Genomic DNA, 14258 nt, shown 5'->3' on the forward strand with positions numbered 1-14258 from the left:
AAAACTATTTCCTAACATGCTATTTTCTTTCCACGTGTGAGATGACTGTGTAGGAGAGTCACTGCATCGTGTCTGCATCATGTCAGTTCACACAGATGGTGTTTATGTATTTCTCAGGGATTTTTTTTTCCCCCACTAATCAAATTAACACAGTGAACATGAATGTAATTTTCTTGAGCCTCTCTGAGTGGGAATTTTCCATAAATAAATAGTATTATCTTCATGTCAGCAGTCAGTTATCAGAACTGGCAAATATGTTTGGACAATGCGAACATGTAGGAGACCAAATGAGTGACAACTGGAGATCACTACAGAGTTCAATGCCTTTGAATCCCAAGAATAATATCTTATGATTAGAACACAAATTAAGTGGTGTGTGATGCTTCAGATATCTGTGGTTTACCTGATTCACTAACTTCTTTTTGATAAAGTGAATGCCCCTTAGACACATTTCAAAACGTATTAAAGTCCAAAGAGTGCTTCATCAGTGTTTTCTGAGGCTGCTGTTCTCCTTTCTGTTTGCCAAAATTTAATTCAAAAGCAGAAGAAGATCTCACTTTCTGTGCCATGCAAAAGCCTGGTGGGTTTCATTTCAAGCAAAGCTGATCTTAATTACTCTCTCTTCGAGGGTGAAGGTGTGCTAATTAGTGAAATTACTGTTTTAGTTGGAGAGAAAACACATCTTAGCTTCCATGCCACAGGTTTTCAGAACTGGTTGTGTGCAGTAAACATCACCTCATTCAGGTTTAAAAGCTCATTTGGAATCCCATAAATTTGCAGATTAACATCAGGCTTATGGCAGACAATGCAGATTCCACCCTCTGCTGCGTTTGTCTGGGTTCTTGCATGTGCTTGCGCCTTCGTTGGTGGCCAGAGTGTTTGCGAAGAGAAGAGGGCTCTTTGCAAACAGGCTCTAAGTTTAGACATCTTTTTTTTAATTATTTGAATATCTATAGTATGTGTTTCCAAGCCCACTTCTTGGATGGGCTGCTGAAAGCCCACCTGGGGAGTTCCAGCGCAGACCTCTTGCAGGCAGGGGCAGGTGCTTAAAAAAGGGACGACAAAGAAAGATGCGATGCCGCTGTTCGCCTCTGTCTTATATATACGGGTGCAGAGCTGGATTACTTAAATTTAACACAAAGCCAATACAGGTGACCTGAAAGTTGGCGAGAATCTGCTGCCTCTGTACTCTTTCGTCAGGAGATGCTTCTTGCTTCGCTCGCCTCAGAGCTATTTACTATTTACTCCGCCGTCAACACCGAACGGTCATTCATTACCGCCTCCTTCGGGGGGATGAAGATGGTCGACGCCGCCTTATTTCTCTCGGCTCGTCACGTTCCATTTAGCCAGTGGATTCCGCCAACTTTCTATACCTAATCCCAAAATTATAGGCGCCAACTTCACACACATTACACACCCATGCGTGCCTTTTGTTTGTGCGCAGGCAGCAGATCTGATGTCAAGTGCAGGGAAACTTGACGGACAATCGCTGCGGGCACGTTTTCTCTCCGTCTCACGCCGGAAATCTTGATAACAGCGAGAGTCACAGTTGGAAAATAAGGCGAGCTTCCTCAAAAAAAAAAAAAAAAAAAAAAAAGGAGAGGCTTGCATTCAATATTTCCTACCCTCATGCCGCATGAGTGTACCCTTGTGAGTTCAGTGCTTTCTGGCAGCAGATAGGAGTGAGACGATTTTGGTTATCACTCAACCGTACTGCAAGAGCCAGAGGCTAAGAAAACATGGCTGCAGATAACGCAGTAATAAACCTGAGTACAGCCTGTTAATGTTAGTTGTCAGTCTGAGTTGAGTTAATCCCGCCTTTGTTTCTCCTGTTGCAACGTGATAGCACACAGAGGACGTGTAATATATGTAAAAGTCTTCCAGGAAGTCTTAAATCTTTAGAGTGAATTTATTTCTCAGTTTTATATTGAATTGATTTACCGAGCCACGGAAAATTGATTTACTCAGGCAACAGATTGTTTATAACAGCTGAGATAACACACTGGCTGACTTTCTATAAGGAAAAAAGGGCAATCATAAAATTGCCTTCCACAACTCCAGGCGGTTGAAAATGCTTTTAATCAGAAAAAAGAAACTGCGCAACAATGAAAGAGAAAACTTTCTTAATCCTTTGCTTTTGTTCTTCTCAGACCTCCAACACAGCAAAAGGTTGACGTAGCTTATCCTATTTAATACACCATATCTATATGCTTTATTTATATATCTATCAGTTTTTCAAACAGCCCTGATCCCAAAAGGAAATGGCAAACAATTGCTGGTGCCAACGATAGCTTAATATTGGGTAAGGCGAGGGTGTGATGTGTGATAAAAGCATTGATAGAGGATGAAAGGACTTCAGATAAAAGAGCTGCGAAAACAGTGGAGGAATAATTTGATTGAAACACATAGCTTCAAAACTTCATCACAACTTCATATTCTAGTAAGATTGATTTAACAGATGGAATGATGCAACGCAGCCTAAATAAAATGAAATGCCATAATAATTGCTTCTATAGCTTGGAGGGCTGCACAAAGTTAGGTAAACAAGCAATAATGCTGTTGAGGATTATGTTAATGATCATTTGAAACAAATACAAACACCTTTTTTTTCCCATCATCTTCACATCTGCAGTTCCCACCAGCAGCATTTCAGAAGCAGAGAAGTGTTTGGCCTTTCACTTTCATTTCCAACTTCATCCTCCTCCACAGACTCACATCCAATAGGACTATCAAACACACTTCTCTCTTTTAGTTAAAAATCCTGATCCCCAGACATCTCACTTCTGGTGTCCCCCAAGGCTGTCTCCTTGGCCCCATCCTCTTTATTATCTACGCCCTGTCACCCATATTTTCTTGGAAATATAGTATATAATTTCAGTGCTATGCGGATGACACCCAGCTCTACTTTTCTATCAAACAGAGGACATTAAATTGTGGTTCTCTCTCAACTTTCTCAAACTAAACAGCAACAAAACAGGAGTTTATCTCATTGGCTCCAGGTCCACCCTCAGATGAGTTTATAGTTTTCAACCACCATCAACAGCTCCTCTGTTTCTCCCTCCACTCAGGTTAAAAGTCTGGGTGTCATCCTCAACAGCTCTCTGTCATTTCAATAATGTCACTCGCTCAGCATGCTCTCTTCGCCCCCGCCTGTCCTCCAGCAGCACCGCCACACTAGTCCACAGCCTGGTCACCTCCTGCAACTCCCCTCTGTCTGAGCTCCCACTCAAATCTCTCCATAAACTCAATGGTTCAGCATGCTGCCAGCTGGATCATCACCCAAACTCATTCCATGCAGCACATAACCCCAGTTCTCCATAAAATCCACTCGCTCCCAATTCAACAGTGTGTTCATTCCAAAAGTTTACTTTTGACTTTCATGGCCCTCCATGGCCCGGCTCACTGCCACATCACACAGCAATGTTTTCAATGTATTTTACTTGTTTTAACACATGTTCATCATCATGTGTTCATCAGTAACCTTAGGTTTCCTGTAAGGTGCTGATAAATGTAATGTAGTACTTTTATTGTTCTTTTGCAATATATTGTGCAGCCTTTCAAACCTTCTGACTAGTCTCAGTAAACAAATGGAAATGATTGCATACGGATGTGTGGGTGCAATGTGCTCTTATAGCATTAATGGGAAGGTAAAACCTGTTCTCGAGGGAGTCAGAGGGGAGGTTAACTGAGGTTGATCCAACAAGTCTTCCTTCTTTTCATTTTTGTGAATGAATCATGATTAAAAAGCAATTAGTAGAAGATAAAACTTGTATAGATATTTTAATGGACCCACATTTTTAGAGATGAATGGTATTTAAATGTAATTAAGGCAAATTCAGATGGTAAATAGACTGCACTTATTTGATCGTTTTGCACCATTAGTCACATTCACAGCAAAAGCTGCCATGAAAGGTTTTCTCCTAATTAGGAGCAACTCGGTTGTTCAGTGTTTTACTCAAGGACACTTCGACGTATAGACAAACTCAGAGGAGGGATTGAACCACCAACCTAGGGATTAGAAGATGACACACTCCATCAACTGAACCACAGCTCCCCCAGACAGTAGCAACAGCACAAAACCATGAGTTTTACAGGGATGCTGATTGCCAACTAAATTCTGTAGCTGCAACTGTGTTGCACTGACAACAAAATTTTAGGTGTGGGGGTCACATTCCAAGGTGAACTTTGGAGGCAAGGGACATAAAACTCCATGAACCCCAGAGTTGGTGCCTCTGCAAACAAAACAATACGCCCGAGAGAAACTGTTACAGTAGCAGAATAATCAATAACCTCTCCGATAAGTCAGGCGCCTGGCTGTTGTAAAGCCATGCATGACTTGCCCTGTTTGAGTGAGAGCCATCCATAAAAATTACAGCAATGTAACCTAATAGCCGCTCCGGAGGAGTAGCTCCTTTGTGAAGCAAGCCGAATGCCATAAGGTTGCTGGCTGTTGTCGGTCCTATTAAAAAAACTTGTGTGTCTCAGCAGCTGTTTAAGCAGTCTGGAGTCAATACCCAGGAGTGGTAAAGGCCAAAAGGCCCCGCGCTCGCTCTCCAGTTACACTGGATGCAGCTACACTGAGAGGAAAACTTTCGAAACTACGTAACTTCCTCCAGCCTCGAGTACATCAAAGCATTTGAAGTGTGTCTACCTTGGCTGCCATGGGAATAAGAGCAGAAAATAAACTGTTACATGGGCTGAGGCTTTAAACAGAATTGAAAACCGCAGTCCAAAAGTCAAACATGAGTTCATGGACATGTGATTCACATCCGCAGCAGTGATTTTGGCCTCAATATAAAATATAAGAATATCCCTACAAAAAATGTTGCTACTTTTCGGTGTGGAAAGAATCGTAGGGACGTGTTTAGCTCATTGGGCTGCATGGCGGGGGCAGCGGTGACCAGTTTCACCTCAAAGTAGGGCGATCCTCAGTTTGACACTTTTGCTGGGTGCATTGGTAATCTCTCCAAATCCAAAGACATGCATCGCTAAAGTGATCATAGATTTACAATGTCTGTGTGTGCACGAGCTCGGTTCACAAACTTAATCTAATGTGCAGGTTTCAGTGTAGGTTGCACAGGTTCAGTGAGCTCTCTTGTCCTACATTATTGTGAAACTGGGAGTTATGGGGCAAAGCTGCAAACAGAAAAACTAAGTTGATTTGTTTACTTCTTACAGCCTAAGGGGCAGTCTTTGAAATCTCTGATTTCAACTGCATTGAGTGATTTAACTATTTGTAGACTTTAACACTTTATCCTCAGTGAAAATAAACACAATTTTTGCATTTTTTTAAAGGATTAAAATTACGTCTGCTGAACAGCAAACTGACATTTTTCCCTTAAAAATTCTCTAATATGAGAAAAAAAAAATCTGTACAAGACTGGCTTCACATTTTATGACAGCTCAAGTTTTATTTTCTGTGGTTTAGAGCAAAAAAAGCCCCACATCTGAGTAGCCAGCAGCCGAGGTTATACATTTGCACTACTTTTATGTGCCCAATAAAAATAGGTTATACAGAATTTCGATCTGGTGCAAGGGAGCAAAATGTTGCATTTAATCCTGAAATGTATTCAAAAGTTTGGAGGAAAATTGAATAAATGCAGAAGTTACCAAGTATGGGCACGTGCCCTGTAAAGATTTTGACCGCTAGCACTACTTTCTCTCGCAGCCGAGCCATTAAAATAGTGAAATATATTTTAGACACGCGACTGATGTAAAAAAAAAAAAAATCATTTTCTAGCGGTCATGATTTTCCCCCACTTCAGAAACTAACAATGGAAGTCTGAATCAAATGTTGCACCATGATTTGAATTATTTGGCTTCAAATGGGTTTTGATTCGAGGGAAAAAAAAAAAAATAGACAGCTGTGCAATCATGCCGGGTTTTTCAGCTCAAGTGTTGTCTGCCTGCGATCACAGAGTCCTGACTTCATAGCAGTGCTTCTGGAGATTGTCTGAGCGATAGAGAACTGAGAAAAGGCCGTCAGGTGTTGGGGAACAAAGAGGCGTCAGGAAGATATGGGAGACTATCAGCCCTCCAGTCTGAGCCTGGAGATATGAGATAAAGGCTTTGCCTCCAGGAAGGAGGATCGCACACTCAAACGCTTTCTCTCTGAGAAACTGGCAGAGCAGCACAAACAGAGGCTGGGGGGGGAAAAAAAAGAGAGAGAGAGACTCAAACACACTTTTCACATCCACACCAATGTGTGTGCCGTCTGTCTGCCCACCTGCCTGCCTCTTCCAACGTTTCCATTTGGATGAATGTATGCTGCAAACTATTGCATCCGCAAAACTTTTTCAAAACTATTGTTTAGCTGTCAAAGTGCTTATCCAAGGCAGATCTCAGGAATATTTGGACACAGTTTTCAGCAAGTATGACTTACAATACAGTTTATAATTGCCCACTGCCTCTTGAGGGACCAAAGCGACTGGATTAACGTGAATTTAACAATTTCTGATCAACCAGGTAATGGGTAAGTAACCTCGTATGGTCAGTTCCAGGTTCTTCTTCTTTTTTTAAATCTTAAAATGGATCATTTCAAATCAGTCACAGTTACAAAACATGTCACTTCCCACATAAAGCCATATTTTAATTCAAGGAGCCACATACAGCCTAATTTCAGCTTGAATGCACCAGAATGGTAACATAGTGTCATAACTTATAAACTTTAAAGTTAAAGTTTATAAGTTTTGAAGTGCAGAGTGTAAGAGATGAAAATGTCCTAATTTTCACCAAACTAAATAATTTCTGTGAAAAATTTCAACAATCTCAACATAAAACTAATTTCAGAGACGCCTTATGGTGTCAAAAACTGAAATGTCCAAAACCCTTCTTCTATAGCTGTTGCATTATGAATGTTTTCAGAAACATCCTGACAGCGTGGCTTTGAGGCTCGATAGAAACAAGGCAGGTATCTTTCATGGCAGCTTTGCCGATATCTCAGCTCAGGTCTCGGTGTTGTGTTATGTTTGGTACTCTTAAGAAATGTGTTTTAAAAAAATCTTTCTTTTACAGTTTGCTTGGTGTTGCTAAAGTATTTTTCACCAACATATGTGTTGCATTTTGAAAATCAAATATTTCAACAATAGATCAAAAATGACTTTGTCCAATTACGTTTAGTCACTTAAAAAAAAAAAGATAGCTCATTTAAGATGTTCAGAAATTTTTCTTCACCTGATTTGGATGAAAATACCTTCGAATTAAAGCTGAAAGTTCAAGCACATCTTGATTATTTCATTTTAAAGCCATTGTGTTGGTAGAACAGCTGCACAGTGGGGCAGTAGTTGTAGCCCCCCCCAGTTTGAGTCCAGGTCGTGCTTAGGGACTGTTCTGTGTAACGTTTTCTCTGTGCGGTGCTGTTTCCAGTGGGTGCACTGGTTTATCCACAGCACAAGAAGTGTAAGACTGTCTTTCTGTGTTTGCTCTGTGACGGAGTGGCGAGTTGAGATTTGCTCCTACGACCCTGAGCTGAATGAAGCGCCGTAGAAGATGAAGATTTGTTAGCAGACGGAGCCGAAATGCTGAAAATTGTGTCAAAGTCCAAATATTTATAAACCTGACTGTGCATTAAAGTGAACCTTTGAGTGAAATACAATCCTGACACCAGAAACCTCCAAAAAAAAAGAAAAACCACATCAATGCTGCCACAAATCAACCTCAAATAAAATCTTGATCTGCACAGTCTGCTTGACTTCCAGTATCATCAGTGTAATGCCATCTTACCGTCATCCATATCAGGAATGATTACGATCCGAGCTGAGGGGAACTCGGAGCCCAGACGTCCTCCCATGGGCATGCTGAGGGTGACATTGAAGCTTTCCTCCTCTTCGTAGAGCGAGTCGTCTATGATCACCACCCGGCAGGGCTTCTCCGTCTCCCCCCTGTCGAAGCGCAGGATGCTGTGATGGTCTTCCGGCCTGGAGATATAATCAGAGTATGACAGCACCGTGGTGGGGACCGTGCCCGTGGCCGAAACTGAAACAACAACAACAAAAAAAAAAAGCAAAAGAATTACGGAAAGAGCAAAGTTAATGATCCGAGCCAAAACCACAAGGCAGTTCGCTTTCTTGGCCCCTCCAAAAAAATCAATAGGTAATTATGTTCTTTATCATGGAAATTCATTTTTCTTTCATGGACAATGAACACAAGCTTGTTCTGGATTTAGGAACAACTCTGCTGAGTAATGGTCACCCCCCAGCGCACGTTTCTCACTTTTAGAGGAACGTTTTAATGCAACGCGACACTTTTTTGAAAGGCAGGCTTCTAAAAACTTCTTTTTTCTTGCTGTGATGCACTAATCAGCTGTATTTCAAACTCTTTTCATTAATCAACAATAAGCTTTTTCTCGTGCTTCACACAGTTACAGATTTTCAGCCTTCACAGAAATGAAATAAAAATGCTGCAATAAAAGTAACTTAGACTTTGTTGAGGTGATTCTCAGCATTATCATCTTGCATCTGCAGAGATGATTCAGCCATTCTTTCCACAAATTCAGCTCTGCTACTCATCCCGCAAATGCCGCGTTCCTTACAAATCTGCAGTCTTGCATTAGATCGTTGACTTGTGCATAAATTCTTTAAACGCAAATTCTAATAATTTGCATCTGATGTACTCATCAGATGCGATCATCTGTGCTCCACAGTAATAGATCAGCGTCCAGAGTCTGTGCATGCAATTTCATGTTTGTGCCAGATTTTTTTTTTTTTTTTAGTAGACCAGTCCAAGGCCAGAATTCAGGATGAATGAATTCAGATGAGTTGGTTGTGATTCTATGTTTGCTTGCTTAGACCTGAAATGGTGCATACCTATCCAGGAATTTCTCTCAAGGATTAATAAATTACTTCAGTTCTAGTCTAACAGAATAACCTGGCTTAACATTCTATTCCATTTTGGTCAAATTTGGTCATTACTAAAGTCGGTATTTTCAATTGACGAGCTTCCAGGAGGGGACACAAATTCTGTCAGCCATGCTTAACCTGCCATCTCAGTGTTTCTTTGTAACCAAAGACAAGAAGAAGCTGCAAAACAGCTAAACTGAGCATCCGACATGCAAACAGCAGGTATTTATTCTTCCGTTTGCAACTGCATCATAGCCATGTGGGGAAAAAACTATAAATAGTAAAACAGAAGAGCAGAGACAGCAGCTCCATTGCAGTTTCAGTAACTTCAGCTGCCTTCATTATTTCTTGATTTTCAGTATGAATGCAGACTGTGAAAGCGGGGCCTCACCATCCTTCTGATTTTTTGGGTTTCAAGCAGGAGGTGTCAGAAAAGTTACCACAGGGATAACTGGCTTGTGGCAGACAAGCGTTCATAGCGACGTCGCTTTTTGATCCTTCGATGTCGGCTCTTTCTATCATTGTGAAGCAGAATTCACCAAGCGTTGGATTGTTCACCCACTAATAGGGAACTTGAGCTGGGTTTAGACCGTTAGTTGAGGTTCGTTTTACCCTACTGATGATGTGTTGCAATAGTAAACAGGGTGAATCTTGTCTGTGTTCGGACGATTGTTGCACTGGCACAAAGATGTCACTCTTTTTATTTTTAACATATTATAAACAGTTTAGTTCAGGGAAAAAAGCAAATGATTAATAAAGAAAATGACTACAATCTCAACAAAAAGTGAATTTCAATCAAACCTCTTGGTGCAAAATACAGTGAAATGTTCCGAAAACCTCTCCTGTGGCAGTTATTATGCGTGTTCTTACAAACTCGTTGCTTTGAGACTAATGCAGCTTTGAAGGCAACAAGGTGACGGTCTCTCATGTCAGCCTCACCGAGATCTCAGCTCGGGTCTCAGTGTTGGGTTTTCGGTGATTGTACGGTCCAAATTGCAGCCTTTTGAACCAGTTTTGGCCCACAGGCCTTGTGTTTGACAGCCTGCACGTCACGGTGCTGTGAGAAGTTTGAATGCAAATTCTTGTCAATAGCTACAGTACTGCATTAAACCTGTTGAAAGGGCTTTCCATGTGTTCCAGTATTAAAATAAAGATATAACATGCCGAACACACACTATTCATTTATGTAGCAGTCATTCATTACCTTGCTGGGTGTAGCATATGACCATGAGCTCCTGACTGACGTCTCCGCTCCGGCGTACAGGGATCAGCAGCTCGCCGATGTCCTCCTCGATGTTGTACACGGCCGAGGGCAGAAACACCGTCGACTCTGTGCGCGAAAACAAAACAGAAACACCAAAAAGTAAAGACGCATCAACACGTTAGCCCGCCACGCGTTGATGTGATTTCGGCTGAATACCGTTCAGATTGTTAAATCACATCTGACATCTGCTGCGAGGAAATCTCCTGCGTATGGAATGCAAATTAAATGTGATAAACTCAACGTGAAGTGAACTTCGAGCGGAGATGAAGAAAAGGGAAAAAGCTCAAATCAAATCAAATTTAGCATAATTGGCATCGAAAAAGCCTGCAAGACGCCGGCGAGTGGAATGGGGACCGATGGCGGCTCTCATTACAGCTCTGCTGATGGCACTTCCATTATGGGTTTATCAGAATTCAACATCTACTCATTACTGATCGGCTCTAAATATCACACCTGTAATTGCCTCGCACTGGATAACAGGCAGACAGCTCTGTTTGCTCACCTGTGGAAAAACACCGAGAGATTCTTGCTTTGATAGAAGTTGACTTTGCTTGATTGTTCACTGAACGTTAACTGCGTGATGTAAATCCTTTTATTAGTTCCTTTTACAAACAGAAACAGTAAACAAAAGGTTTTACTGTGGCAGACTTCAATAGCTTTAACACTATCCTGCACCATAGATATTTTCTATATTTCTGTGTTGTGGCTCACCTTCGCAGCTGTTAGTTCATAATGAATATCAACAATTTTAATAATTGACAATGACATACATATCAAAAATTTGATCATTATTAAAAAATGTTTTTACTTAATTCAGAAAATCATAGGGAATAAAACAAAAATAAATTATTCAATTTGGAGTGGAAAAAGCTTTAAATTTTGAATGGAATTATGAGGGAAATGTCTCTGTTGTATTCTGATTTATTGAGACGATGTAGTTTATTGCGACTGCTTTTCAAATGCATGCTTGACATCCTTTTATGTTTTTATTTTTTTTATTTTCGGTCAACCTGCTGTGAAATATGAATCTTTTACCAGATTTATGATACCAAACAATAAATAAAACATATTTATTTAGCCTTCAGTGTTTATTTTGGTTCGTAAAGAGTTAAAATATGAGGAAACTAAACAAAAAAAAAAAAAAAACCACCCAGGGAGTGCAATGATGGGATGATAAATGTGTCAATGTCTCTTTATGCCAAACGCCAATGAAAAGAACAAGATTTCACATTTTACAGAGAGATGGCTGCCAGTTCTTTGAAATCCCCTCTGGAGCCAGCCTTTTTTGTGAAACAAACTCAAACTAAACATGCTAATTAGCAAACACTGTTGACAGCAAATTCTTCCTTTTCACCCAGTGAAGCCCTGTGGGACACAAGGAAACATGATCAATATTTATATCATGCAGCTCTCCGTCTCCGCTCCATTACAGCCGAGCCGTTTTCAGTCACATTGCTCGCCTGCTCTGCTCCCCTCACTTCCATATTTACATTATGATCATTTCACATGCAAGGCAGATCTATACCATATCCTTTTGACCTTGCTCAGTCGCCCTGGTGGAAAGAAGATACTTGCCATGACTACACTCTGCTTTTCCCTCATTAGGCAGCAATCTTCACACTCAAGTAAGGTTCATTTCGATATTATGGTCTCTCGGCTGAAAGTATCCCTTCCTATTCTTGTGAGTAAATGACATGTTTAAGGGGAGTTGTTTTTTGATGCATTAGAATGAGAGAAAATCCATGAAACCCGTTTTTTCCCCGTCTGAGCCCCAAGTTTGTAAGAAAACTCAGTAAAATCTGTATTTTCATACGTGTGACCAGGAAATCTATTCATAGTATTTAATCTAAAGACGTCACTTCATAATATTCTTTTTTTTTATTTGTGTGCAGATTATTTGAGGACTGATATGCTCGCTGTTCTTTCTTGTAATGTCCTCAGTTCAGACATAAGAACCACTACAGTTTCACCATGCATATTAGCACTCACACAATGTCTTCTCTCTAACACAATTACGGCTGTGTTCATACAATGTCTGCCATTGAATCAGCAATCATGTAATGTCTCTGATCTAATCAACACACAACACAGAACGCCTTACATTTATCCAACAATGCCAGAATGTCCTTTGTCTCAGTCGCACTCATACCAAGTCTTGCATCCAATTAACTCTTCCAGTGTCTAATGGGAACGGTGTCCAATCAGAAACCATGACATGTGTTTTTCTGACCATTCAGCCCTCATAGTCTTCTGTCCAGTCAACACATCCACGCCTGTCCAATCAGTGCATATGGACGTCCTTTTTAATATCCGTGCCCATAAGGTGTTAATTCTGTCCAATTAGAGCTCATGGAATATCAGTACTCACATTATCTCATGCTCAATCAACTCTTCGTCAATGTTCTCTGTCCAATCAGAATTAATAAACTATGTCTCATCCAATCAAAACTCTAACAATGGCACCTGTCCATTTGGCAACTGAGGAATATATTTAGTCCAATCAGTAGACACATAATGTTTCTGTCTAGTCAATACTTCCTTAATGTCCTGTATCCAATCAGGCCTCATACAAAGAATTACAAGTCATCAACAAACCAACAATGTCCCCCGTCCATTCGGTGCCTATAGAATGTATTTTTTCCAATCAACACTCATAATTTGCCAATTGTCCATTGAACAATAATCAAATGAACTGATTCAATTTTAAATGAATTTGCTTCAGTCAGCACTGCTTCAATGTCTCCAGTCTAATGAACATTCCTTCCATGTCTCTTGTTTATTTTCCACACATGGAATTTTTTTTTATTGTTCAAATAGTAGTAATATAATGTCTCGTTTCTGATCAACTCGTCTTCAGTCTCGGACGTTTCATGTTCAGTCAGTATTCATAGATCTCCTGTCCAATCAACACTTGTACAACAATAGAATGTCTTGTCCAATCATTACTCATTGAAAGTCTTGAATCTAATCAACACCCCAATAAATTCTCCCAATAATGTCTTTTGTCCAGTTGGGCTCTATGGAGTGTCTTCCTCCAATCAGCATTCATATTTTTTTCTGCAGTTAGCAGTAATGGAATATCTTTTAATTACTCAGTACTCATAATGTCTCCTGTCCACTTCCTTCATTTAGAACTGACTGTGTTGAGCACTTTTTTCCATTCTGAGGCAATCAAACTTAAAAATTCAATCTGTGAAAAGGATTGTTATTTTTTACTGACCGTCACCGGGGTCGAGGATCTCCACAGTGGCGACGTCTGGGAACTCAAGGGCAGCCATCACTGCCTCGGACAGAACGATCTGGAACGTCTCTGACACCTCGTACTCATTATCGGACAGGATCCTGACCTTCCAGGTGGCCGTGGTCTGGCCAGGATTGAACTGCACCTGCTTCTGAGACTTCCCGCGGAAGTCTTTGTCCTTCTCTGCAGAGCCGTCTTTTGTGCCGATACCTTGGGGAGGACATGGAAAACATCATATGTTATTATCATAACCAGGTGGCATCTGTAAAGCCTGTGAAGCCGGCACAGCACTGACAGCTTTTATATACTGCATGTACAATATCTGAAGCTTGACATTTGTAAAAGTATAAGCGATATTGGTAATGTCAATTAAAAAAAATGTCTTGTTGTGAATCTGACTTAGCATATCTGCAAATCTTGGTGCAGTTTCCGACCCATGGTCGTATCAATGATCACGGCTGAAGCAATTATCCCTCATGCCAGTCTGGCCCGAGCCGGAGTGTTTGGAGGCTGCCTTGCACTGTCTGACCTTCAGCATGTGAGCGGTTTGATGGAGCTTATAGCCACCGTGGCAGTGACACTGGCGGGATTCCTGTTGAGCGCGAGCACTGAAGCCGGTGAAATGTCACACAGCCCCTCCATTGTCTTTGCTAACTGACCGCACAACAAGCAACGGGGGTCTGGCAGTAAATAGAAAAAGCACGGCCTCCCCCCCCACACCCCACTGGCATCCAGCGAGCTCCCATAAATGTAGAAAACAAGGAATTACTAGAAAATGAAGCACTGAAGTCGCAGAAAGTTATTAAAAATAGAGAAATATCACAGCAGGCATAAACACTAGATCTTCAAAAGACCACAAATTAAGAAAGATAGTTAAGATTTCATTTTAATTATGACTTATTCTTTGATGGAATGG

General features: G+C 40.9%; 1 protein-coding gene across 1 annotated transcript in view; it reads right to left on the reverse strand.

Annotated features, from left to right (window-relative positions):
- The window catches only part of frem2b (FRAS1 related extracellular matrix 2b), a 68374-nt gene that overhangs the window by 22816 nt on the left and 31300 nt on the right, over nt 1-14258 (reverse strand). Inside the window, exons 4-6 of the mRNA XM_030107831.1 lie at nt 13322-13552; nt 10042-10167; nt 7723-7974 (exon numbers count right to left, since the gene is read on the reverse strand). Of these exons, the coding sequence (XP_029963691.1) occupies nt 7723-7974; nt 10042-10167; nt 13322-13552 (609 nt within the window). The remainder of the gene's footprint in view (nt 1-7722; nt 7975-10041; nt 10168-13321; nt 13553-14258) is intronic.

Source organism: Salarias fasciatus, chromosome 14 (genome assembly GCF_902148845.1).
Source record: "Salarias fasciatus chromosome 14, fSalaFa1.1, whole genome shotgun sequence".
Lineage (NCBI taxonomy): Eukaryota > Metazoa > Chordata > Actinopteri > Blenniiformes > Blenniidae > Salarias > Salarias fasciatus.